This window comes from Bolinopsis microptera, chromosome 13 (assembly GCF_026151205.1).
Source record: "Bolinopsis microptera isolate Bmic1 chromosome 13, MBARI_Bmic_1.0, whole genome shotgun sequence".
Lineage (NCBI taxonomy): Eukaryota > Metazoa > Ctenophora > Tentaculata > Lobata > Bolinopsidae > Bolinopsis > Bolinopsis microptera.
This window is the reverse complement of record NC_087084.1, coordinates 11589742-11617494: the sequence shown is the minus strand read 5'-3', so window position 1 is coordinate 11617494 and position 27753 is coordinate 11589742. Positions and strand designations below refer to the sequence as shown.

Below are 27753 nucleotides of genomic sequence, written 5' to 3'. Positions count from 1 at the left end.
TACTTTACCACATAATTTGTAGTTATCCGACCGTTTGAATTTAGAATTTTTAGTATGTGGACGGCAGAACAGCGTCAGAAAGGCCGCAGAACACCAGAACAGCTTCAGAAAGGCCGCAGAACAACCGCAGAACACCAGAACAGCGTAAGAAAGGCCGCAGAACAACCGCAGAACACTAGAACAGCTTTAGAAAGGCCGCAGAGCTGAGTTCACCTCCGTATTGCAGCTCAGTTCTGTGGCTATTATGCGGCCGATATAAAGTAGTCACGTGTTATCTTGACTATCATCATGAGCTATTGTCTTAAAGTCTTAATGTATTGGTAATCTTGCAGGATTTTGTACGTGATGTTATTAAACGTGCACTTTTAAACTTAAAACTGTAATAAATCTTACCTCGATGTTGTTAGACTGAACAAGTTTGACAAGAGGAGGTATTCCACCAATAGAGATTATAAAGTTCTGGTTATTTATACTGTCTCTACACACTACGTTCAGAGCGTTGGCTGCTTCTGCTTGTACCTGAGAGAAGAGGTGATTAGTCATGAGGGTATTTAGAATAATTAGTAATTAACCAGGAGAGCAATTAGAAAGTTAGAACAACTAGCAACTCTTTTCTCAATTCTCTGAGATTAAAGGTGAGTACCATATTTTTAAGCAGATCATACATCGTCACTGATCTGCCTACTGCCTAAACAGGCTTTCTGGGCATTGCGTATATTTCACTTAGTCCACCAGTACTCAGGCGTACCAAGGTAACTCATGCTCATACCAAGGCAGCCCTCATAGTGGAGCTAGTAATGAGTTGTCTTCTTCTTTGTCATGCAGAATGCAGGTACGGGTCTAACGTATGATTCAACTGTGTTATATTTTTATATGCAGATTGCGGAACGCATCATCACTCGGTTATTCAAGTATTTAGTCTGTGTTACTTTTGTTAAAGCAATTAAGGACGATGACTCAGACCAGGTAAACTGCTTTCAACAAGAGTCTATAACAAAACCTGTCTCTTTTTGATTTACAGGGATGTTATTGGTGCAGGCCACCACGAGAGTGTGCAATATGTAATGAGAGTCACGTGTCATTAGGTACCCAGTATTCTGTTGTACGAGGGCCTGGTTAGTAATGTAAAATATGTACAATCTTTATAGATTGGGAGAGCTGAGTCGTGTTTCTTGTAGACCAACCGATAGTTCAGCCAATGGCAATACTAATAGCTAGTGTATGCTGGTACGTGTGTTTTATCGCGAGCGTTTATTATAGTATTTCCTTGTTGGTAATCTTTCTTCGCTCTTATGAGTGGGTCGATCATATATTTTACAACACTATAAATCTATTACATTTATTGAGCTATGTAAGTTATTGTAACGTCCTGTCCATGACAAAGGCATGTTGCCGAAACGTCGACAACTAATTTGTTTTGAAACACTGAGTGGAGACTCTCACTTCGTCACCAACTATAATCAAAAAATATTTCCTTGTGTTCGAAAATACCTTAGCATCAGAGTTGTCCAGCAGTTGCACCAGCGGATCTAAACCTCCCTTCTTGGCGATCTCGTCCTTATTGCTCTCAAAGTTCGCTCCTGAAGTGAAATACGTTTTATAATCTAATTATAACGGAAAATGCAACGGCGCATCATGTTGGTGGTTGTTCACAATGAAAATAACGTAACACTTCTAGTAAATAAAATAAAACCCTTGATAAACAGAATACAAAACAGTAAGATTGCTGCATATGGTCGTCTTATTTTCCCCCAATTTGTTTGCCAAAACATTTAGAATGTAAATATGTAAGGTTAAATAACTAAAACAAACCAAGTTGAGCGAGAGATCTCATAGCAGAAGTAAGAACAGAGGGTAGCCAGTTTTTGAGGAGCTGGATCAGGGGAACAATTCCTCCTTCCCCTGCTACCTTCTGAGCATTATCATTCACCTGTAATTATGTTACATAATCAGTTACTTGGTAATTTGGTAACTTGGTAACTTGGTAACTTGGTAACGTGGTAACTTGGTTACTTGGTAACTTGGTTACTTGGTAACTTGGTAACTCGGTTACTTGGTAACTTGGTTACTTGGTAACTTGGTAACGTGGTTACTTGGTAACTTGGTAACTTAGTAACTTGGTAACTTGGTTACTTGGTTACTTGGTAGCTCAGTTACTTGGTTACTTGGTCAATTTCTAACTTTGTCACTTAGTAACTTGGTCAACGGTCACTTGGTTACTCGGGTGTAACAAATCGACAAATTCATTGTTCAGTTACTACCGTAGTTTAGTAGATTCCTATTATCATAGTTCAAGCTTTCAAGGAAACACGGTTAGATTGTCTAAACTACTGCTTTAAAAAGTGATTGCCAGCACCTTCTAGCACAATTCATCGATCCACAAAAACAAAATTCAAACGTATGCATTAAACGGCGACCACGAAATGCTAATCTTGTCCATGCTGAAACTATCTTCACATGATGTGATAATTTAGCATCTAAGTCCTTGCATAATCATATCTTATTCTTATCAGCTATGCGTATTGTCACTAATAGAGACAGTCACTAGATGTTGTTTTTATATTAAAGTAAACGGTATATTTTATATATTATTATTATTATGAACATGTAGCACGTCTAGTTCTATTATGGTACTCAATCTTTTTTGATGTTTTTAATAAAAGGTTGCCACAGTCAACAAAACGAAAGCTTGCAGCAGTGAATACATATTAAATGATAAAGCTCAATCTATATGACATATCAATATGACACATTAATATGACCTATTAATTAATTCTGTGATACTTGTGTTAGATTGGATGAAATAGGATGGTGTGTTGCTGTGACGGGCACGCATGGGAGTAACTATTACGACCAGAACGTCTGACGCTTCCAAGAAGCCTACAGTTCTTCTCTTCAGCTTTGTTTTGTTCGGTTTTTTCACGGTGGCATCTCTCCACTTCGCCACATGGAATGTTAGAGGCATTAGTCAGGAACACTCGCAGCATCTAGCTACAAATGATTGCAACAGATACAACTTGGATGTTATAGCCCTCCAAGAAACTAAGGTGTCTAAACACTCAGACACTGTTATACCCGGCAACCACAGGCTTCTTTTGTTTAACCAGAAGTTGTCTTGGCATGGCGGACTCGGTTTTATTATCAACAGTAAATTTGTATCAAATGTTGTCTCGTACCATCAAATCAGTGACAGAGTAGCATACATGGACCTTTCTCTACCATCAAAGTGTCATGGGAAACCATCACTGAAAGCCCGTATTATAAACTGCTACAGTCCAACTAATGTCAAATCTATACAGAACCCACGCATTGCTGATGAGTTTTACTGTGAGCTCCAGGAAGCTATCAGAATTCCTGCCAGACATGAACTTTTCATCATGGGTGATTTTAATGCTAGGCTAGGGAAACGGACTAAATCAGATTTTGAAAGTGGTCTTCAAACTAACATGGGAAGACATGGTATTGGTCGGCGTAACGAAAATGGCGAAAGGTTGCTAGCTTTCATGATCACTAATGGACTCTATGCAGCCAACACTGCATTTTCACATGCGAGCAGACACACCAACACTTTTACAGGATGGATTAAAGACCGTAGATCCAAAAAGTCTGTACCCTGGTTTTCTCAAATTGATTATGTTTTATGTAGATCTAGAAGTACCCCTCTGCTTGTTGACGCTAGGTCTTACGCTGGTGCAAAACTTCAATCTGATCACAAAATTGTAAAAGCAACTTTTGACCTCAGTAAACGTTACAAACTTTACAGTACTGCCAAACACAAAGTCAAGCAGTATAACACCAACTCATTGGTTTGTAGCAAAGATGTCCAAAGTTCTTTTCAACAAAATGCTGCTCAGAAGATTGAAACTGATACATCTGCCCAGTCAGTCACTGAAAGTTTTAACAACCTTTTCGAGGCGGTTAAAATTGCTGCATCTGAAACAGTGGGTATGAAAAGAAACACAGCCAAACGTCACAGAACATCAGACCCACAAGTCGTCTCTATGTCAGAAAAGAGACACCAATTACTACAACATTTAAACGACAACAAAATGCGTGACAGAACTATCCTGCGTAAGGAAATCAACAGACTCAAGAATGACATTGCAAAGCGCCTTATTACACTTGAAACCGCTCATGCCGACCTTCTAGCTGAGACGATCAACTCCACTGATGATACCAGAAGAATGTTCGAAGCAACCAGAGCAATTTCAAGTACAAAGGACACTCCTCCTATTTCAGTATTCCTACCAGAAACAGAAGAACTTGCTCTCAATGACGAAGATAAGGCAGACATAGTCAAGAACTGGTTCATGGAACATTACACAGGCCCAGAACCCCCACTAGAACCTTTTGTTGGAGCTGCTAAGCCATTAGATACGCCTATAACTGCACTTGAAGTTGAGACAGCAGCCAAGAAACTAAAGAACGGTAAAGCCGTTGGTCCTGACAACCTCCCAAACGAATTCCTTAAGTATGCACCTCCTTCCTTCTACATGAAGTTTGCATCACTTATCAATGAGTCCTTTGAAAAACAAGAGCACGTTCAATCGTTCACTGAGGGATATCTTACCCCCCTACAGAAGCCTGGAAAACCAAAAGGACCAGTTAAGAGTCTGCGTCCCTTGTGCCTTCTCAATGGAACCAGGAAAATCCTTTCCATGATAACACTCCGGCGTATTCAACAACAGATAGCAGACTACACTGGGCCATGGCAGAATGCCTATAAATCAGGACACAGCTGCTCTAATATTGTCTGGACACAAAGGGTTCTTATTTCTGTTGTCAAGGAGAAACATTGGGAGTTTAGTAAAATGGGGATAGACATGTCATCAGCCTTCGACACAATACATCGGTCAACTATCCTCAGGCTACTCGAAGATGCAGGATGCTCAGAAGATGACATAAGACTAGTTAGATATCTGCTCGCTAACACCAAGCTCAGAATTAAGATCAAAAAGACGACATCGGGAGAGTTCGAAGTCACAATAGGAGCCTTTCAAGGTGACTGTTTGTCTGGCTCGCTGTTTACCATGTACCTAGCTGGAGCACTCTACCACCTTAGAGTTGTTGTTATACATCTACGCCCAAATCCCCCCATATCTGAAAGCTCCCTTCCTTTAGAATGGGAATATGCTGATGATGTGGACTTTGCTGATGAAGATGAGGATTCGTTACACCAGCTCCTTCCAATTTGCAAGGAAATTCTCTCAGAATGGAATTTGTTTGTAAATGAATCTAAAACCGAGTTTGTAAAGTGTTATCTGGCTGGAAGTAGTGAGAAGGACGAAAAAGGAGAACCTCTAAGAAATAGAGAACCTTGGAGGAAGTGTGTGTCCCTAGGCTCTAAGCTATGTAGTAAAGAAGACATACAGCATCGTATAATCCTTGGAAATGTTGCATTCGAAAAATACAAGAAAGTTTGGATGCAAGGATCTAAGATTAATCTGAAGACCAAGATTAAGATATACGAAGCATACGTTACATCTGTTATGCTCTATAACTGCAATAGCTGGGCTACCCCTCAGAACCTATTTGACAAACTTGATGCATGTCATAGAAGACACCTGCGTCAAATATTGAAGATGACTTATCCCATTATTATCAGTAATAAAGCACTCTATGAACGCTGTGGTGTAACACCGTTGTCAGAGCGAGTGACATATGCTCGCTGGAAAATGCTTGGACATGTCCTTCGCAGTGACTGCTCATCACCAGCTCAGAGAGCTCTTCAATTTGCTGTTAATGCGTTATTTACCATGAAAGGACGTGTTGGTCGACACCAAAGTAATATTTTAAAGTTTGTTATAAATGATTTGAATAAAAGAAACCTACCATTACGTGATATTAATGATCTTTATGATCTTAGGGCTACTGCCTCTAACAGAGTTTTGTGGAGAAAATTATTTACCTCATAATTAACCTTTATCTTTCAGAGAACTGTTATGTTTTTTTGGGCACTTATCAGTCTCTTAAGATGTTTCTTTACTATTTCGAGATTGTTTTAAAAGTTAGATAATAATAATAATGTGTTAGATTTAAGGCGTTCATTCCGCGCTGGATTGGAGCAATCAGCAAACAGCATAAAATACAACCTACTCGGTTATATTCAAGCTTATGTTTCACAAAGTAAAAGGCTAGCAAACGACTCGCTTAAATAAGTTAAATACTTAATAGGTCATTTGTACTAATTTTAGCCTGAAGATGGCGTTGACGCCGAAAATTTGCCTACATTCCTAACTTCCTGTTTCATTTGTCCTTGTCTCTTCCAACCGGATATTATCCAACTATCAGTATCGGTTAATAGGTCATAAAGTCAAACCATGACAAAAACCATGACATGTTTAATGTTAGCATGGACAATGAACGTAAACTGGCGGTAAACAGCATCGGAGGTCCGAGTGAAACATAGAAAAGTGTATAGACTGATTGTATAGACTAATTTCCACTGACGGTACACTAATTTTCAACTCGTTTACTAACTACAGGACAGTATCACGTGGCCATTGCTAAGCAATGGTACCAGATGTGCGTCCCTAATAAAAAGGGATATAACCATCTCACCATCTGGGCCTGAGTAGGACTCCGAGTGAAGAAGAGTCGCTTGCTCGCAAGTCAGTAGGTGTTGCAACAACAAAACAAATCACGTGAAAACAGTGTTAGCCTACTCATGTGAGGACGGTTGTATTGTAAAACTGGAAGTGGCGATATAACATGAACCACACTAACCACACTCACCACACTAATCACGTTGTGCACACAGTTTGATTCATGAAACTTCCCTGCTTGTGACAATTTGGAGAACATCCCTGTAGTGTTACAAAATTAATTTTAAAACGTGTAAAAAAAAAGAATAAAAAGTACTAGATAAGTAGTACCTGGCACACGTCTGAGATTATAGTAGCTGCGTTGGACTGTACTACGTCGTGGGGTAGTGAGAGGAGACCTATGAAGGTTTTTAGAGAGTTTGTGGCTGCAATTGCTTTCCTGACATCGTCCTCATATGAGATGTTCCTGGGTGGGGTGTGAGGTTTAATGAGGTTTGGTATGTTGTTATAAAACTAAAGGTGAGGTTAAGTGAGGTTTGATATGTTGTTATAAAACTAAAGGTGAGGTTAAGTGAGGTTTGGTATGTTGTTATAAAACTAAAGGTGAGGTTAAGTGAGGTTTGATATGTTGTTATAAAACTAAAGGTGAGGTTAAGTGAGGTTTGGTATGTTGTTATAAAACTAAAGGTGAGGTTAAGTGAGGTTTGGTATGTTGTTATAAAACTATAAACTAAAGGTGAGGTTAAGTGAGTTTTGGTATGATGTTATAAAACTAAAGATGAGGTTAATTGAGGTTTGGTATGTTGTTATAAAACTATAAAACTAAAGGTGAGGTTAAGTGAGTTTTGGTATGTTATTATAAAACTATAAAACTAAAGGTGAGGTTAAGTGAGTTTTGGTATGATGTTAACGGGTGATGACTAAAAAATGGGACTTTTTTCAAGGGTCTTTTTAGTGTCGATAAAACTATTTTTGGTTCAAACCAATGAAACAGCGTTGTAAAACGGGCAATTTTGAACGAGTATGGTCAATGACAAGCGCCCATGAGCCCATTTTGATTGGTTCAGGAGGGCTTCTTTCATCAAGCTCAAAAATCCGTCTGTACAGTTGGGCCTAAAATCGTGTTGGCGCAGTCTCTTCTTTGACTCTAAAGAAGTCCTCTATGGGTTGAGATTGTCAAAATTTACTTTGGTCGATAACTTTTGGGACGAAATTGGCCCTTATGGCAAATAAAGATGTGGTTTTCCCAGAAAAATACGATCTAGCCCCATCCTAACGAACCACCTTCCACCCTTTGGGGATATTTTCTTGTAGGAACAACACCTGGCAAGGCTTCAAGCACTTTGATTTTTACGTGGTACCATTATAGACCATGCTAAAGCCGATAGTTGACCTAGCCTCGATCTTTCACATGGTAAAATTTTACCCCTCAGGTGGTTTTGAGCTCAAATGTCTTCTTACTGGTTTTAGCTACGCTGATGGGTGTTGAACCCTCGTCTTAAGCATAACATACGGCATACTCTCTGCTAAATATTTTTTGGTATGGAAGCTTTAACTACCTGTGAGGCGACTTCTGTGAACAGAGCTTTACTGTAAAGTTTTTATAGGACCCCTCCCCTAGTTCGAGACCATTATCGGGGACAAAGATCAACCAATTTTATCAAATGGGGGTGGAAACTGTTCGAGTATCGTTCAGAGTAACTGGTGGTTGTGGTAAAATATCAAAATTTTGTTCAGGTGGAATCTGAGGGCTAAAAAACATGTAGTCCCATTTTCTATTCATCACCCGTTATAAAACTAAAGATGAGGTTAAGTGAGTTTTGGTATGTTGTTGGAGAGATCAAGGTGGGGTGATCTGTATGTTTTTAGATTTCGACGTTTTAGCGATACGGTTCTGAGTCGATTTGTAAGCGAATAAGCAGTAATTTTAAGACATTTGTTTGTTAGATCAGAAATAAAAACAGAAATAAAGTAAACTATGCTCTAACTTGATAACAGCAGAGGTCTGCATCTTCAGCTCCATCCTCTGAACACTGTTCTCCTCCTCCGGCAGCAGACTTTTATCAGGCTTTAGGATGTTCACCAGTGCTGGGATCGCATTAGCTTCCAATAGCTCATTCCAGTTCCCTCCTGGAACAGTATGATGATCACTGATCAGTTCATCAGCAACAACATGTTATTACATACTTTATAATTTATCAATTGATTACTTGGTTAATCGGGCCACTACCCATTACCTTTCTTAGTGAGAGTATCAAGAGCGACTACAGCATGGTACTTCTCAGTATCTTCCTTACTGTTCATCATAGCTACCAGGATATCCCACACTGCTAAGTCAGGGTAGTCCTTGTTGATGAACAGTTCTAATACCTGAGAGTTGTAAATAGTAACTCAAATCCTCTTTTTAAAGTTTAAAGGTGCACCTGAAATATTCAGTTTGATTTTATAGGTGAAACCGATCAAAATATTAGGTTTGTAGCTCGATTTTAAACATAACTGGGAAATGGGAATCGGCAAGGATTCAATCAATGAAGCAATGACCAGATAAAGCATTATTGGCATTAGCAATTGTGTGATCGCCTCCCTAACCTTGACATGTCTATTGAGAGCAGCCAGGTGTATAACCCCCCTCTTAGTCCTAGTTAAGAGTGCAGGTGTAGCTCCCAGCTCCAGTAACCTCTCCACTGTATCCAGAGCTCCACTGCTACATGCTAACAGCAGGGGCGTCAACTCATCTGGGTGATACTCGGGGTCAGTTATCTGAGAAATTTATCTATTTTGATAAGATAGGTGCTTACTGAATTGTTAGTGTCATGAAACTACGTGATACTTTATCCTGTAAGTGTAAAACTCTATGAAGTTACAGGGGAAGGGGGGGAGGGGGCAAAAGTCAGTATCCATACGTTAGGTCTTATACCACCGCCGTGTCTTATAAGTTATATTTGAGAGTTGTTGTCTTGCAATTGGCATACTGTACCATAGTCCATACTTTTCGAGGATTCCGTCCCTTGAATTTGAAAATTCGAGTATTTTAGACCACGCCCATTCAATATTAATCACCTGATCACACGTAATGAATAAACTCGTTATGCTTCGTATTTCGGTCATCTGACAAATTCCTCGAACCAGTGGTGGTACCAGAGCGAATAATTTCAATTGAGCACTCAGTGAATGTGACTGAGCTATTAAGGCCAACGTATGGGTACTGACTTTTGCCAAAATTACACTAGCGTACTCATTTGGAAACCCCTCCCCCCTTGGCTAATTACGTAAAATGTGAACAACCCCTAATCTCATTGAGAAGCAGCGATACTTCATTACAGCCATTACAGGGTGACCTCTTAAACAGGTCACCCTCTTAAATGGAGATGTACTAACGTGGAGAGCAACTGCTCTACACAGTACAAATGCTACCATGTTCCCGCCATATGTTAAGCTGTGAGAACAATCTTCTCAATTATATACTGAATAATCGTCCAATATTCATGAGGGTCAGACCCCTTAGACCCCTTTGTCGCCTTTGTCATCTTTGTCCCTTTGTCATCTTCGTCCCCTTCGACCCCATACCGAGATCAGTGGCTCGTAGCTTCCGAGATTAACGTTGTACAATTTTTCCAGGAGTATGATAGTGTAGATTTCCAGGAAACACAAAATCCCTCCATAAACAGTCTACAATTTCCTGTGCAGGCCATTAAGTTCTTCCCCAGGAAATACGTCACTCATTATCCAGCCATGCCACAAGACTCAGAGTTAATCGTCTATCTTACTTGTGGCACGGCTGGAAAATGAGCCTTCTCACCGTGCCCTCAGAGACCAGAGTTAATCGTACTCATACTGTCCCGAAAACAATGCAATTACCCCACTTTGCCACCAAGGCATACTCTCTAAGATGTAGTTAGTATGCCTTGGCTTACTGAATTATTAACATAATGCGTGCTCAACTGTACTAAGGATGTTGTTCTTGTGGGCTCCACGATTTACCGGCCTTTTGCTTTCTGTTGGAATACACGTACTGGTAAGATACCAAGTCGTGGGCCTATTACCCGTACTCTTAGCCAAGGGTACACGCACTGACTCACTGAAGTTTGACAAACCCTACAGTTCGACTCTGTCGGACTCTAGTACGCTACTTGGACTGTAGTTTGACACAGTCCAAGTAGTGCAAGTAAGTAATGGTTCATCAGTGAGCTAAAAAAGAAAAATAAAGTTCTCGGAACCTTACTGATTTAGCCAACATTGGGCTCAATTTCACGAAATTTCGAAGGAAAGATGTCCAACTTTCTACACGAGCAAATTATTATAGATGGCAGTTATGTATCGACTTTAACAGTGATCCATGGTCATGTGAGCACAAAAGGCTTCCAAACATCTTACACGTCATAATATTATTTGTCTTTTTGTCGATATTAACATTTTGTTTCATTGTTTAATTTTGTATAAGGTGAAAGTAGATTAGTAGATAATATTATTTATGACATATCATTAGCTGTTATAACAGCTAATGATAAAATTTCATCTACACAATTTGATGTAGATCTTTGAGTCAGTACATTATATATATTATCAACCATAAAGACAGAGCAGTTGCTAACAACATGGCAATAACATTGAGTTCACAAGATGATTAATGTAGAGTGTAGACCAGTATCCAGTGAGGAGAAATAGAGCGGTTCAGTTTGTTTTCTTTGTCATTTGTTTAAAGTTTATACGTTTATCATCACACTGACTGTTTTTCATGTTCTAGTCCCTTTCCCTGTATGTTGCTTTGTGAATAATGTCATGATAAATACATTGTTTGCGTATTGCCCGTTTAATTTGTGGTTAAACTACATTTCTGTTATCTGATTGCACGTACCTTTGTCCTTTATATGAAGCTTAAGGACCCTTGGTATGTTAGCATTCATACTTTATGGGAGTTCAAGGTAGTTTCCTTTATCATGTTCGAATAGTGAAATAGTGATATAATGACAAATAATCTGTAAGAAAGCAGCGGCACAAAATCTTGAACAGTTCGGCGCTGCATATTATTGGTTTAAATTCCAAGATGTCAGTAATTTGCTAGTTATCCCATTACAATTTAACAATTTATTCAAGTAGCAGAGTCGATGCCGAATCCACAATTGCTTTCTGTCACCACACCACTTGTTCTCATTATTAAATATTATATCTAACAATTATATTCATTTATAAACGCTAATCATTAGTATAGTAAGATGGACGGTAAACACCGTCCCTCTGCTCTCGAGAGGATAAAAGTTTACAACACAATGGTGAAGAGCTTTTTCAAGTTCATGTTTGTGATGCTGTTATTCAGTGGAACTTCTGCTGCAGAACCAGGTAGAATCTTATAATAAAAGTCGTTTGATCGTCACTGCTAGCATGAATCACTTTTTTGACAGAGATTTATATGCTAGCATGAACTTTTTAAAGGACAAAAGAAAATCACGATTACTTAGGCCAAAAATCGAGGCGCCGCAACAAGAAAAATGCATAATTTATTGCGAAAAATAGCGATTTGTCGCGAGGATCTGAGAAAATCGCGATTTGTCGCGGCAAACGTCAAAAATCACGATTTGACACGGAGAATGGGAAAATCGCGATTCTGCACGTGCCGCGATTTCCTTTTGACCTTGGCTCATGACAGCGTTGAAACTTTGTGTGACTCTATGTTGATACAAAATATTTTGCTGTGCCTTTCATGATAGTACGATCATATCTTAAGATCCAAATTTACAGACTGGAGAGAGATGAAAACTGGGAAGATTGACTACGATCTACAAAACTCCCCACTAAAGATCAGGACAGACAGTCCCTTTGAAAGTGGAGATGAAGTGAAGTTAACTTTCTTTGCACTGAACAACCAAGCAGCAGGAGGACTCAGAATTAAGCTGGACACCACTCTGAAGTACTACCTAACTGATTGCGACAATTCTTATACTGACGCTCCCACAAGCCTCCCCTCAAATCTTCTAGCAGACGGCAGGAAAATCTGGAAGATAACAAAGACCCCGGAACCAGGAATGATCGTCCACTGTAACGAACATGAGATATTGAAGATCCAGCTGTCTGACACCATCTGCACCAACCAAAACAAATGGAGTGAGATCTGGAGCAGAAAGGCTAAGAAAATACAGTTCAACTCCTATTTCAGAGAATACGACTACTACTATCATCCGACAGGTAAATTCTTGGCAATATTTTCATCAATGAATAAGGCTGTAAATTATTTAATTTATGTGTGGATGCTAAGATCGAATAATGCAGAAAGAGAATTTTCCCAATTAAACGGAGTGGCTGTAAAAATAATTCATCCACAGAGTGCACTGGCCTCAACGCAAATTGGTACAACGTGCTGTTAGACCAGGATTTCTCCATTGTTGAAGGAACAGTGCTGACACTGAGTTGTAGAGGAGGAGAGGAGATAGAGGGGGATAAAACAGTGATCTGTGTTAAAGACACTGAGTACCAGTATACTGAGGAACCTACATGTTGTGAGTAGTGAAATTTGAAAATTTCATATTGTCATATGAATTAATAATTGTGAACCAATAACTATTTAACATGGCGTCATGAGATAAAACCAGAGAAATTAGATTTACAAAAGCTATGACGTGTTAAACTAAATTTTTCCAGACTGGCTACCAGTACGCGTCAACGTGAAGATCGATTACGACTTTGAAAACTCTCCTCTGAGAATAAAAACGGACAGTTTAATAGGAAGCAACGATAAAGTGTATGTCTGGTTTTATGCCTCAAGTGGTAATAACTTAGGACAAATCGCAATTCATCTGCTGAACGAACCAAAGTATTACATCGGGAAATGCCAACAATCCTGGACAAAATTCACTACTACCCTTCCAGCAGACGATAACAAGGTTTGGACTTTAACCAAAACTTCGCAACCAGCTGGGATAACTGTCCAGTGCAACAACACGGAAATTCTGAACATCCAGTTTTCAGAGACAACATGTACAACTCATAGAAATACCTGGATGAATTTCTGGGGTAAAGAGATGAAGAAGATACATTTCTCCGGAGACACTGCATCTGACTTCTATCAGCATCCACCAGGTTAATAATGAAATCGTTATATTGTATTGTATTGTATCAGATGCCATCGTGAAGTAGGTGGTCTCCTGCACCTTTTCCCCCTCGACATAACAGAAAAAACCTAGACATGCAACCTGCAATCCGAAGGTGATTTCAGCCCTTACGGAAGACTATATTAAGGTCTTCATACTTCTAAAATTAAATGATACATAGCGATAATGAATCGATATACTTACTCAGCTTTATATTATAAGGTTGGCTACCTTTTGCACCATTTATGCTTAGCCTGCCATCTGCTCGTCTGAATCACGGAGCCACCTATAAGTATAACCAAAATGATGAAAGTTATCAACGTTGTTTTACGCTTTTCAATTTCACAGAGTGCACTGGTCTCAACGCAAACTGGAATAACGTGCTGTCAGACCAGGATTTCCCTATTGTTGAAGGAACAGTGCTAACACTGAGTTGTAGAGGAGGAGAGGAGATAAAGGGGGACAAGACAGTGATCTGTGTTAAAGACACTGAGTACCAGTATACAGAGGAACCTACATGTTGTGAGTAGTGAAATTTGAAAATTTCAAATTGTCATATGAATTAATAATTGTGAACCAATAACTATAATTTAACATGGCATCATGAGATGAAAACCAGAGAAATTAGATTTACAAAAGCTATGACGTGATATAAACTAAATTTTTCCAGACTGGATACCAGTACGCGCCAACGTAAAGATCGATTACGACTTTGAAAACTCTCCTCTGAGAATAAAAACTGTCAGTTCAATAGGAAGTAGGAAGAACATGATTGTCTCGCTCTACTCCTCAAGTGCTGGAATTTTAGGACAAATCCAGATTCGACTGAATGCCAAACCCCAATATTGGATCAAAAATTGCCGTCAATCCTGGACAGAATTTCCTCCAAACCTCCCAGAAAACAATAATAGAGATTGGAAAATAACCAAAACCTCGCAACCAGTTGGGCTAACAATTCACTGCAACAACACAGAAATTCTGAACATCCAGTTTTCAGAGACAACATGTACAAGTCATACAAATAATTGGATGAATTTCTGGGGTAAAGAAATGAAGAAGATAAATTTCCAAGGAGACACAGCATCTGACTTCTATCAGCATCCACCAGGTTAATATTAATAATAAAATATTTACATTATACGGTTGGCTATCTTTGCACCATATTATTATTATATGTGATGATTAGCCTGACATGTGAACCACGAGCCACATTATATGACCAAAATGATCCAAGTTATCAAGTTTGTTTTACGTTTTTCAATTAATAAGGCTGTAAATTATTTAATTTATGTGTGGATGCTAAGATCGAATAATGCAGAAAGAGAGTTTTCCCAATTAAACAGAGTGGCTGTAAAAATAATTCATTCACAGAGTGCACTGGTCTCGACGCAAACTGGTACAACGTGCTGTCAGACCAGGATTTCCCCATTGTTGAAGGAACAGTGCTAACACTGAGTTGTAGAGGAGGAGAGGAGATAGAGGGGGATAAAACAGTGATCTGTGTTAAAGACACTGAGTACCAGTATACTGAGGAACCTACATGCTGTGAGTAGCGAAATTAAATAAATTAGAGAGATAAAAGCTTTTGCTGTGCTGAAAAGTACTTTTACGCTAGATTGGAGTATTTCCAGCTTTTTGATTGTTATATAGTCCGAGATGTGTTAGATGGAGGTGTTTTCATGGACACCGGGTTTTGTACCCTTAATATCCGTAGTTGTAACTGGTCAATCAAGGCTGCAACTCCTTTATACGTGTCATATTAAGAGAATACAGTCATTACATTGTAAACAGTCATAAAAGTAATTACTTTATCATGTCAACACTCAACTATTTCAGATTGGAAACCAGTGGTGTCTACCAACACAAAGATCGATTACGATCTAGAAAATTTTCCTCTAAGAATCAAAACTGACAGTTCAATAGGATCTAAAAATCGAATCGCGGTTTACGTTTACTCTTCGGGCGATCAGTTATCAGCAGGCCGAATCCAAATTCATCTGATGACCAAACCAAGGTATTCCATCGATAACTGTCGCACCTCCTGGACAGAACTCACTACCAGCCTCCCAGAAGACGATAACAGGGTCTGGAGAATAACCAAAACTTCTAATCCTATCGGAATAACTATTGATTGCAACGACAAGGAAATCCTAAACTTCAAGTTCTCAGAAGAAACATGTACAAGTCACAGCACCAGCTGGATGACTTACTGGGATAAAGAGATGAAGAAGATAAATTTCCACGGAGACACAGCATCTGACTTCTATCAGCATCCCCCAGGTGAATAATGAAATATTTATTATCAATGGTTGGATATCTTGTACATATTATGGCTGACAAATTATTTAATTTGTCACCTGGGTATTGGCTAAACTTATGTACTAGGTCTACACGTACACATCTAAACATTTCTGTCGGTCAAATTTTACTTATCGGAGCATCAAAATTCAATTTGATTAATTCACAGAGTGCACTGGTCTCAACGCAAACTGGAATAACGTGCTGTCAGACCAGGATTTCCCTATTGTTGAAGGAACAGTGCTAACACTGAGTTGTAGAGGAGGAGAGGAGATAGAGGGGGATAAGACAGTGATCTGTGTTAAAGACACTGAGTACACATTTTCATTGGAACCTACATGTTGTGAGTATGCAGTACTGAGTATTCAACATTCGCATTCTATGGCGAAATTTTAAAGTTTCAATACGGCATTACATGAACACGTCTTGTGCAAACCTTTTGCCATAGTTTCACAAAAACAACTTACCTAGCATGCTCCACGAATCTTCAGTTAGATGATGTTATGTCCAGTCAAAAAACAAAAAAGACTAAAAGCTAAGTGTAACAAAATTTTATTTCAGACTGGCAAACAGTGGAAAAGAACAAATTAATTGAGTACGACCTAGAAAACTCTCCTCTCAGAATTAAGACTGACAGTGCAATAGGAAGTAGGCATGCAGTCTATTTCCAAACTTTCTCCTTTGATTCCAAACAGATAGGACGCATCTCCATTCATCTGGCCACGGTACCAAAGTATTACATTAGGTTTTGTCGCAATTCCGCTGAAGAATTTCCTGTCAGCCTCCCAGCGAGTGATAATGACGATAGGGTTTGGAAAATAACCAAACTCTCACAACCTGTCCGAGTGATTATTCACTGCGACAACACGGAGATTCTACACCTCCAGCTGTCAGACTCCATATGTTCTAGTCACAAGGCAAACTGGAAGAACTATTGGGGTAAAGATATAAAAAGAATAAAGTTCATTTCTGACACAGCGTCTGACTTCTTCTTGCCGGCTCAAGGTGCGTGTTTAATAATTGCTGATAATTAATTAATATTTGCATGTCAGATGCCTTACAAAACTTATTGAAATTTGTTAAATAATTTAACTTTTACGACAATGAATCAAACGAGTAAATCTCAAAAAATGTTACTTTGAACTATTAACAGATTTAAATGTATATGTTATTGATATCTCTGGGCTAGAGTATAATTCAGATGAAAACTAACAGAAGAAAACAGTTTCAGAATGCGCATTTTCCAGTGAGCCTACGTGTACTACTAGCGAGAGTAAGTTTTATTGATATTTTAATGAAATAATGCAGCTAACACTAGTCTTGTGAAACCTAAACGTTTTAGTGATAGGGAATAAAATTATTTGAATCATTTGAATGAGTCACTATTTTACCTTAACATAGTTGATTTTCTTTGAATTTGATGATTTTTCCAGATATATCTTTAAAATTTACCATCATTACCAAATAAAATGTAACTTTCAGAACAGTGCACCGGCTTTAAAGCAACATGGACCAACATGATAACAACAACAATGTTTCCTGTGATACAAGGAACAGAGTTGAGTCTCAGCTGTGAGCAGGGGTATGGACTAAAGGGAGATGATACAGTTACATGTGTAACAGATACTGAGTTTACTGCTGTAGTAGAACCACTGTGTGGTACGTTCGTATCTTTAAATATATTTTTTCTCTTTTGAAAATTCTAAATTAGTTTTATCGGAGTTTCGGTAGACTCATTAGCAGACTTACTCTAAGTAATATTAAACATAATTTGATTATTTTAAGTACTTTTACTATGGGAAGTCCATAGTAATTATTCCTCACAAATTTACACTTTAACATATCATTCCTCTTCAGTTGAACAGTGCCATAACTTCAAGCAAACTTGGAGGAACATGTTAGTACCTGCGGGAAAGAAGCTGCCAGTTTTTAAAGGAACAGTCCTGGACCTAAAATGCGAGAGGGGATATCAGATGAGTGGTGATACGACGGTCACGTGTGAGATGAACACAGAGTTCACCTACGAAAATGATCCTCCGCAGTGTAGTAAGTGTTTAGAGTTAAAACCGGGACACAAGTTGAGGGATTAAAAGCTTTTCTTCAAGACCTAAATCCTGAACTTGCTTCCAAGCAGTCGCAGTCAATACCTATTTGATCGCAAGTTTCACCTTTAACAAGACTGAATAATGAATTATTTGTTTCTTCTAATTTCCTATTTGTTCTAGCTGCGGTTTGTGATGGCGTTACTCCAACATGGAGCACCACCAACATGGTTCCCACACCAGAATCTGTATTCCCAATAACTAAAGGAGCAACCCTGATTATCAGATGTGAGCCTGGATATGAACGGAGTGGGGATAAAAAAGTGACCTGTGATCAGTTCCAGATATTTACCTTCTCTGCAGAGCCTCTGTGCAGTTAGTATATTTTATCATGTCTGCCTGATAACAGGCCAGAAACGATATTGAAAATTTGAAATTATACTAAGAAATATTTGGATTCTTTATTCCTGGTTAAAAAGTATAAATATTACTGTGCAGTATTGACAAGAGCAATAATTTCAGGTGCCTGCCCAGCGGGAAAGTACCGCTCTGACGATATAGATATCTGTCAACAATGTGAAGGTGAGACCTACAGTACCGGTAATGCTGGTTCCTGTACATCTTGCCTTCCTGGAACAGCAAACGAAGAGAAAACTGCTTGTGGTAAGTCTAACATTTGATTTTAGAAATTAGGATTCAAGAGGTATGATAGTACAGAAATGATTTTCCCATTTTTGAAATTACTAATTAGGTATAGTTATTAGTTACCTAGAGAGAGGGGACGAGTAGAATTCAGAGATAAGAATCCAGAGAGCCATTCATCTTAGCAAATTCTTCTCAAAAAGTCAGATAGCACTAAGAAACCATAAGTTTGATTGGTTAACAGTCCATATCATGGTAATATCCTTATAATAATCTCGAGATGTGTGTTTGTTCGTTCGCGTGTAATTTCCGAGCGGCTTAATCAAGAAAACGGTTAGAGTTATGGGACTGGTTTTTTCGGTATCATGCCGACAAAACTCTGACCAAGCCAAATGATTAAGGTTTTTTAAACAATAATCAAGGAGTCTAAATAATCCCTCTGCAGCGGGGTTCTGTCCACAATTGACGGTCCTGAACGCAAACATCTCACCAAGTGGAACTGTAGAAGAGGGTTTAGTAGCAACAATCACGTGCTCAAGACGCTTCCTTTTGATTGGTTCTAAGACTGCTATGACGTGTAAATCAGATGGTAGTTGGGAAGGTGACAAGCCCCACTGTAAGAAAATAGGTGCGTGCAAAATATATATATAATTAATGTAGGTGTTTTATATAGGGTTATCTAATAGGCTTGATTGATAACGTCATAGCAATAATGACTTATAAGGCTATAGGCTGCTGGGGCACTTATTAGTCTTATAAGACATGATTGTCGCGTTATCTGTGCACAAAGACTGAGAATAGTTTAAATCTTTAAAATATGTACTTCCATTCAGGTCAGTGTTTTACAATTTTAATGAAAAGAGTATAACTATAAAGTAACAAAAAAACTTACTATGTCTATGACTCTAATAAATTGTCATATGTAGTAATTTCAAAATGAGACTAGCATTATGAGATTGCAACACTCTTTTTAATCTTTCTACTTTTCAGGGTTAGAGACACAACGTACGATTTAATTAACAGTGCGATTGAAGCCATCGCATAAACACCATCCATGATTTAATCATAAATTAAAGAATAACCAAATCAGCTTTACATTAACTTACATCAGATTTAATTAATTAAGTTAATAGATTCTATTAACTTAATTAATTAAATCTATTAACTGTCCAACTCACCACTATTAGAAGACGGCTTGTCAATAAGTTTAGGTTTCCTGCTGAGTAACATGTCCACGATGAGATGCTGGTTGTAGTAGGCTGCTGTGTGGATAGGTAACCAACCTTTATCATCTACCTGACAGGTAATGTTTAATAATGTTGGTTAGTAATTAAGTAATTAAAAGCAATTAGTAACTAATTGGTAACTAAAGGTTATGGTAATGTTTAATAATGTTGGTTAGCAATTAAGTCATTAAAAGAAATTAGTAACTAATTGGTAACTAAAGGTTATGGTAATGTTTAATAATGTTGGTTAGCAATTAAAAGTGATTAGTAATTTAAAGCAATAGCTATCAGATAACTTGTGATGCTTGTGAGATTACAGTACTATATTATTATTATTTGAAAATGTTTAGCTATTAAATATAATTTCGAAAAAACAGTATGATTCTTATTTTAAAAGAAGCGGGCAATAACTCCGATCTATATAAAAACTCTTCTACAATAAATACAAGACTCCTAAACCACATCTCCCTACCAGGTTGAGATCAGCGTGGTAGCTCAACAGACAGTACACACATTCAATAGCCCCGTGTCGTACAGCAGTGTGGAGCGGTGCAGGACCGAATGTGGTCCGGTCATCACTCTCCCACCGCACGTTCACGTCACACCCCCACGTGCGCACCATGTCACCTGGGAGTGCGGGGATTGTTACGAGAACATTACAGAAACTGAGATCAATCATTGAAACTTTTATATATATTTTGTTAAATGTTTGAATGTTTACTTTTGACACAGTTGGGCCACATAAGAATACTCATAATATAATGATATAGAGAGTAAATTTTCATTTATCATTTCGGGGCCTTTCAACTGATTTAATCTTAATTAAATACTAAACAACTTACAAATGAGATTATGATAGTCGTTCATAGCAGCGTAGTGCATCATAGACATCTTCTTCTCGTCACATTTACTAAGTCGTGTCTTTGTGCTCTTCGTCATTGTCTGCTGGAACACTGCAGAACGACCCAGATGTATTGCAACCATTAGGTGTGAGGTTGATACTTTCTGGGGCTGAAAGTGGGAGATATTTTGAGGAGATCGTTCATTTTTGATTTTTGTTTGTACATTTATCAAGATTAAATACTCAATATTAAGACTTTTAAGTTTTATTATTGCGAACATTGTATAGACATTTTTTTAGACATTTTTACAACTTGCGCATTTTATTTTTACTGACAAATCATGAAGAAAATATTATACTGTTAGTGAACAATTTTAGTTTAAGAATGTTAGTTTAAGAATGTTACTCACATTCCCAAAGCGTCTGTTGAACTGTTCCACAAGTCTTGTCTCACTTACTGGGAACACTCTCTTCTTAGTCTGCGAAGCCCCGTCTATTATCTGATGTAACCTGCAACGGAGTGGTGTGATGACGCCATCATGGAGGTGTGATGACGTCATCATGAAGGTGTGATGACGTCATCATGGAGGTGTGATGATGTCATTACAAATATTGGCGATACCATAGAAATGGTGAAGACTTTTTATCAATTTATCAAATAATATGCCAACGGAAAAATTTTAGTTTTTACCATTATAAAACTTTGGCATCACAATAATCATCAGCACTTAGCTGATCACGGTACCTGCAATACTGTTACAACAATTATAAATAATGACATCACACTAGTTTACACGACTTACCATCGCGGGGATTTAGGTGTTTGAATGTAGAGTTTCTCCAGCTCGATTGCTATCATGGCGTAGGTTTTACCATCTACGTCCACCTCTGAAAGTGATAATATTTAAACTGGTGAATTATGTGTGCAATATACTAACATGGTATTATGTATAAATTTAAACACTAGATTGTATTTATACTATAAATTATTAGATTAAATATGTTTATCTCCAAGACCCTGTATCGGGCAGTTAGAGGTTTGTGGTTCATGTCAAACCCGAGGGACGTTGGTGCACAAGGGTCAAGGAGTCAAACACCTGGTTAGTAGTTCGCTAGTAAATATTCATTCAAGATATTTACTTTGATCATAGCAATGGGGAATTATATAATTTAAAATATAATTGATGATAATGAGACATGAAGTAAATATGATGTTATGATGACGCATCATATAAGTTATACTGTTTCCCACATAAATCCGCAAACACTATAAAGCTATAATAGACAATGTGAGCCTAGCAAGCTGAAACACTATTACAATCTTTTAATTGCAGTGCAAGCCCTTCCTTCCTTCAGTTCTATTTTGAAAATAGTATTTTCAGTTCTACATTCCATCGAGCATTCCTAGCACATGTGTTAAAAAGTTTTTAAACAATTGGTTTAAGGAAGAAGCACCTCAAGGTCCTGCAGGGGACCTAGCTAAAGACTGGTGATGAACAGAACAATAAACTGCATCCTTGCCTTACTCCTAACACTTACAATAACATCACTGACAAAAGCAAAGAAAGCAGATGCCTCATGGCTAGACGCTCTGAACGAATACCTCCCATGGTTAGAGAAAGCAGCGAAGAAACCACACATTCTGTACGTGGTTATGGATGATCAGGGGTACGGGGATGTGGGGTACACCTACCCTGACCTGGCAGATATTAAAACGCCCGTGTTGGATGGTCTCGCTTCTAAAGGTTAGCCAACCTTATTACGTAAATGCAGCACTGCGGCTTTTGCGGCTCTAACATGATGCGACACTTGTGGCACTAACATGTGGCACTTGTGGCACTAACATGTGGTACTTTCGGCACTTACATGTGGCACTTGCGGCACTAACATGTACATATGGCACTTGCGGCTCTAACATGTGGCACTTGCGGCACTAACATCAAACATGTGGCACTTGCGGCACCATTATATGCAGACAAGCTCAGGACATGTTTTGTTGGATGTGTTGTAAATCTGAATATTACTGGTTGTTGAGAGGTGAACTATGTTTGTCACGTGACACTCTGACAGTGATTGATCAGTCAGTTTCCAGTATTGACCATAAAAACCCAGAATCAATGTCACGTGTCAAAGCAAATATGGTTTACCTCCCTTCTAGTATCCAGAACTATTGTAGAGAACACAAGCCAAATAATTTTAATTTTAATGAGACAAAACTAAAAGGCATGATACAGATAATGTCAAGCTTAAATAATAACCGCAATGAATAATAAATTTCCTCTGTCAGGGTTGATAATGAACAGACACTACTCAGCTTGGATGTGTACTCCTACACGTGCCAGTATCATGACTGGTAAATACCCTATAACTCTAGGTAAAACAGCTGTTGTTATATTACATTTTTAGTTAACGTTTTATTAAATTTTTAGTTTAACGTTTTATTAAATTTGAACTTATTAACCTAATGCTGAACCCATCATCTAGAATTTGAGTTCAGCACAAAATGAATAAGGTTTAAAGATATTGATAACGATAGGAAACCATCGAAGTATCCAAATAATCTTATACATTAACACATTATTAAGAACCTAGATTTAATTAATACTCCCACTATACCAGGTATCCAGCACGACATATTCTCACCCCACACAGAGGAATGTCTAAACGAAAAGGAGCTCCTCCTCCCTGAAGTTATCCGCCACAACGGCTACGCCACCCACTTGGTCGGCAAATGGCACTTGGGGTACGCCCGCTGGTCCTGTTTCCCGTGCATGCGCGGCTTCGACACCGCATACGGCTACGTAAACGGAGAGATCGGATATAATAGTCACATGATCAGTGGTTACTACGACTTCTACGAGTGTTCATACAGTGATGAGGAGGGTCTAAACTGGGACATACTGACAGAAGATAAGGGTATCTACTCGCTCTACCTCTATAACAAACGAGTGAGGCACATCGTGCAGGAACATGACCCTGACCAGCCCCTTTTCCTTTACCTTCCCATGCAATCCGTACACTCGGACTACTATGCACCCAAGAAGTTAGTTAAGAAGAGAATGCTATTAAAGACTGTTATGATGACGTCATCACACCCCCCTGATAACGTCATCAAACCCCCCCCCCCCCCCCCCCCTTCTCAGGGATTCCATAGTTAGGATAGTGCTCAGTTAGACACATCACACTACAAAACATGTAAACACATATTATTATCAGGTTTTTCGACTGCACGGACTCTCCGCGCTGTACAATGCAGGCTATGTTAAAGGCAGCGGAGGAGTTGTTAACTGATTTTATTCAGTATTTGAAGGATGCAGGAATGTGGGAGAATACTCTGCTTGTTTATCACTCTGGTGAGTAGATAGGTAAAAGGAGCGAGTAGATAGTTTATAGCAGAAGGACAGAGTATGATCTTCAGTTATTAATTTTCTTACGACATTTTGCATTATTTTCAAAGATTCCAAAAAACCCACATCTGTTACCAACACCAACCCCCAGATAACGGAGCCCCAAAAAGCAAGTACACCTCAAACGGCCCCCTCAAAGGTTCCAAATCCCACCTGTGGGAGGGCGGGGTCCGCACAGTTGGTTTCCTCTACAGTGAAAACGAGGAGATCCTCCAACACCGGGGCTCTACTGACTGCTACGTGCACGTGTCGGACTGGTACCACACCCTCATAGCTGTCTCAGGGGGCTGGGACGCGTACACCGAGGCAACAGGGCTGGAAATGCCTGCGGAGTTGGACAGTGTGGACCAGTCTGACTACCTGTTGTTTGATAACACAGATATGGTGTGTCCCCGTACTCAGATCATGTTGCATATTGACCCGGTTAAGAGGGTAGCCGGGTATTTAAAACAGGAGTATAAACTGCTGGTAGGACCGCAGCAGAGCAGTGCGGCGTGCAGTCTCTATAAGTTCTACCCTCTCAACATTTCCTCTATAGACTTCACCATTATACAGCTATTTGATATATTCGAGGACCCTAACGAGGTGAATAACATAGCACACACCCACCCTGATGTAGTTGCAGAGCTAGCAGGTGATATAGCTGATTATCTGTCCCATCAGAACCCGCTCACATGCCAGCTGCCTACTATTGATGGTAGTTATCCTACTGATAGTGTGCCTTATTATCTTCCGTGGGACTTTAGTAGGGATTTCCTGCCGTCTTCAGCTTATCGGTATGATACTTTGTTACCGTGATGTTACACGTGATGTTACACGTGATGTTACACGTGATGTTACGCGTGATGTTACACGTGATGTTAAACAGTTACACGTGATGTTACACGTGATGTTACCGTGATGTTACACGTGATGTTACCGTGATGTTACACGTGATGTTACACGTGATGTTTAACAGTTACACGTGATGTTACCGTGATGTTACACGTGATGTTACACGTGATGTTAAACAGTTACACGTGATGTTACCGTGATGTTACACGTGATGTTACACGGGTAGATTATTGGGACTCTTAGGATCCTTGATGCTTGGTTGATGAAGGCCGGGTTAGCCAGGCCAGGGTTGTTATTGTAATTTGTAGCAGGTCTACATATAATTAGTTTTCACTGGAGGAAGATGATACGACACAAACGGGATTTAATTGGTGCATGCCACTAGAATGATTGAGGAGACCTAGAATCAAGTACAAGTAGACAGTTCCTGTTGTCATAAATATAGTATTAGTTACGCGTGCTCATCTATTGTTAACTCAGAAATTAAAACTATTCCATCGACCATCTCTTAATTCTCCAAAGTCCCAACCTGCCATAGGGTAGAGGTTCCCATCCCCACTCCCCTTGAGTTTCTTGTGGTTCTGCTGCACTGCCACCTCACAGATACTTTCGTAGCTCTCAACTAACTTCTCTGTAGCTGGCTTCAGAGTAACGCAGTTCTTTCCTGAGTGGTGTTGAAATGTTGAAATGTTGAAATTTGGTGATTATGAATACTGAAGATATAGGTTTATATCTGTTTTACACTTACAGATTGGTATGATATTATCTTGTGTCTACATTAATATTACAAGGTATACCGTGTACATATTGTCTGAGAAGAATATGAATAAAGTAACCCTAGAATTGTGTACTGTAAAATAATATCCCCTTAGTAACCCCTCAGTAACCCCTCAGTAATCCCCCAGTAACCCCCCAATAACCCGTCAATAACCCCTCAATAACCCCTCAATAACCCCTCAGTAACTCCTCAGCAACCCCTCAGTAACCCCTCAGTAACCCATCAGTAACCCATCAGTCACCCCCCAATAACCCGTCAATAACCCCTTAATGACCCCTCAATAACCCCTCAATAACCCCTCAGTAACTCCTCAGCAACCCCTCAGTAACCCCTCAGTAACCCATCAGTAACCCATCAGTCACCCCTCAATAACCCCTCAGTAACTCCTCAGCAACCCCTCAGTAACCCCTCAATAACCCCTCAATAACCCCTCAGTAACCCCTCAGTAACCCCTCAGTAACCCCTCAGTAATCCCTCAGTAACCCCTCAGCAACATCTCAGCAACCCCTCAGTAATCCCTCAGTAACCCCTCAGTAACCCCTCAATAACCCCTCAGTAACCCCTTAATAACCCCTCAGTAACCCCTCAGTAACCCCTCACCTATAACAAGACCACCGTGCACGTGACAGTACATATCATCGTCTACAAACAGCTTGTTACTTGTCACACTGTCGCTGTGCAACATGAGGGGAGGGAGAGTGTCCTCTGTCTTTACTTGTTCAGTTGTCAGGGAGGGCAGGTACGCACTGTCAAATTGGGTGGTTAGTAACGGTTACAACGCAGCTGTTAATAAGGGCGGTTTTAGTAATCTTTTGTATGTTAGATATTTCTCCTGGCAGCTGGTTTGTTGAACGAAATTATACGGCTAAGTTAATTGAGGAATAACATAATATGAGTATTGCTGAAAGCACAGTGTAAGGCCTACACGGACCACCTCTAACTAGCCAATCCCTGTTTACATGCCGTGTATATATAATACGCAGCTAATAATCAATCATTCAACTTAGAACTGTATCTCAATTAACATCGTGCAGTTAGTTAGTTAGAATTTTGTGTTTATTGTCTGATCATTTTATGACTAGTCTACTCAAATGAAAAGGCACCAGTTCAGGAATTTACAAGACTAAATAATAAACAGCCTCGAAAATAATCAATAACGATAACTAACTACTATACCTTATTTTTTTAAATTTATTTATTTAGTATTTTATTTTTCTAAATAACAACTAATAACCTGATGTCTGGTACCATACTGAACTTCTTCATGCTGACTAAGAAGTAGCTGAGAGCTGTGATGAACTTCACTTTGGACAGTAACTGTCTCACTTTGGGCTTCTTTGTGAACCACTCCCTGTAAAGCTTGGTCATTGGTATTTTATTTAATTTAGAACTTCGATTAATCTTATAATATAACATGACAGTGCGAAATTTTGTAGATTTGATGTTTGTCAATCATACATGCCATAAATCACATAAATTTGCAATAATTCCCATATTTTAGTTCCAGTAAAACTGTAAACATAGAACCTGAACCTAATTAACAATAACAATACAATATAACCAACCTAACTGCAGAGCGTTGGGACTGTAACCAACAGGTCAGCGGTTGATGCGTGTCGTCTATCAGCTTGTCTAGCCCCTTCCTAAGGGTCACAGAAACAACTATCACGAGACATGTGGCATGGTATGGATAAATAATTCAATATTTTAAATTGTTGCCAAAATGTACAACTGAGTTAGTTTACACAATAATTTGAAATATTGACTTTATCCGTATTTATCTATCCGTATCAGTCGAACTGACTAAGCTTTTAAATAACAGAATAGTTGGTAGAGTACTAACTAGAGTACTAACTAGAGTTGGTAGAGTACTAACTACTAACCTGGTAAAGGAGGAAATGTCGTGCTGAACGGAGAACACGAGCATGTTCCTGTGGTGCTGAGCCTCTTTTATACTGCACAACAGGAACACTCCAATACTGTCTAGAATCTGAAGTTATTATACACTGTTAGTTTTATCAATTATAGAACTTCAAGTCGATAAACAATACAAAATGT

At 39.0% G+C, this 27753-nt stretch overlaps 3 protein-coding genes across 5 annotated transcripts in view; 2 read left to right on the top strand and 1 right to left on the bottom strand.

The window, feature by feature from the left end:
* The window catches only part of LOC134825208 (ankyrin and armadillo repeat-containing protein-like), a 41625-nt gene that overhangs the window by 10884 nt on the left and 2988 nt on the right, over positions 1 to 27753 (bottom strand). The window contains exons 7-23 of the mRNA XM_063837359.1: positions 27579 to 27685; positions 27261 to 27338; positions 26930 to 27046; positions 26296 to 26441; positions 25447 to 25581; positions 21480 to 21564; positions 21087 to 21186; positions 20678 to 20846; positions 20308 to 20462; positions 19788 to 19905; positions 9135 to 9280; positions 8783 to 8915; positions 8534 to 8675; positions 6876 to 7011; positions 1813 to 1930; positions 1492 to 1580; positions 394 to 519 (exon numbers count right to left, since the gene is read on the bottom strand). Of these exons, the coding sequence (XP_063693429.1) occupies positions 394 to 519; positions 1492 to 1580; positions 1813 to 1930; positions 6876 to 7011; positions 8534 to 8675; positions 8783 to 8915; positions 9135 to 9280; positions 19788 to 19905; positions 20308 to 20462; positions 20678 to 20846; positions 21087 to 21186; positions 21480 to 21564; positions 25447 to 25581; positions 26296 to 26441; positions 26930 to 27046; positions 27261 to 27338; positions 27579 to 27685 (2100 nt within the window). The remainder of the gene's footprint in view (positions 1 to 393; positions 520 to 1491; positions 1581 to 1812; positions 1931 to 6875; positions 7012 to 8533; positions 8676 to 8782; positions 8916 to 9134; positions 9281 to 19787; positions 19906 to 20307; positions 20463 to 20677; positions 20847 to 21086; positions 21187 to 21479; positions 21565 to 25446; positions 25582 to 26295; positions 26442 to 26929; positions 27047 to 27260; positions 27339 to 27578; positions 27686 to 27753) is intronic.
* Positions 11691 to 19289, top strand: LOC134825211 (uncharacterized). Of its 3 annotated transcripts, XM_063837362.1 has the most exons (13): positions 13546 to 13616; positions 13976 to 14149; positions 14298 to 14735; positions 14999 to 15172; positions 15464 to 15907; positions 16095 to 16268; positions 16487 to 16930; positions 17151 to 17198; positions 17408 to 17584; positions 17783 to 17971; positions 18151 to 18342; positions 18490 to 18630; positions 19055 to 19289. In XM_063837362.1, exons 1-13 carry the CDS (start codon positions 13559 to 13561, stop codon positions 19258 to 19260), a joined length of 2859 nt encoding a protein of 952 aa, XP_063693432.1. In that variant the 5' UTR covers positions 13546 to 13558; the 3' UTR covers positions 19261 to 19289. The 3 variants fall into 3 exon arrangements, with proteins under 3 accessions (XP_063693433.1, XP_063693432.1, XP_063693434.1); XM_063837363.1 differs by lacking the exons at positions 13546 to 13616; positions 13976 to 14149; positions 14298 to 14735 and adding exons at positions 11691 to 11882; positions 12282 to 12725; XM_063837364.1 differs by lacking the exon at positions 18151 to 18342.
* On the top strand, positions 22331 to 24881 carry LOC134825393 (arylsulfatase J-like). Its single transcript, XM_063837570.1, has 5 exons — positions 22331 to 22421; positions 22964 to 23050; positions 23296 to 23719; positions 23893 to 24029; positions 24175 to 24881. The coding sequence occupies exons 1-5, from the start codon at positions 22331 to 22333 to the stop codon at positions 24879 to 24881; spliced, it is 1446 nt and encodes a 481-aa protein (XP_063693640.1).

Excerpts from the sequence above, each read along its gene's own strand:
- LOC134825393 (XM_063837570.1), top strand. The coding sequence starts at position 22,331 with ATGGATGATCAGGGGTACGGGGATGTGGGGTACACCTACCCTGACCTG. Across the intron at positions 23,720-23,892 it reads GACTACTATGCACCCAAGAA|GTTTTTCGACTGCACGGACT; the intron begins GTTAGTTAAGAA and ends TATTATTATCAG. Across the intron at positions 24,030-24,174 it reads TCTGCTTGTTTATCACTCTG|ATAACGGAGCCCCAAAAAGC; the intron begins GTGAGTAGATAG and ends ACCAACCCCCAG.
- LOC134825211 (XM_063837362.1), top strand. The coding sequence starts at position 13,559 with ATGAAGAAGATACATTTCTCCGGAGACACTGCATCTGACTTCTATCAG. Across the intron at positions 15,173-15,463 it reads TACTGAGGAACCTACATGCT|ATTGGAAACCAGTGGTGTCT; the intron begins GTGAGTAGCGAA and ends CAACTATTTCAG. Across the intron at positions 18,343-18,489 it reads CTCTGCAGAGCCTCTGTGCA|GTGCCTGCCCAGCGGGAAAG; the intron begins GTTAGTATATTT and ends CAATAATTTCAG.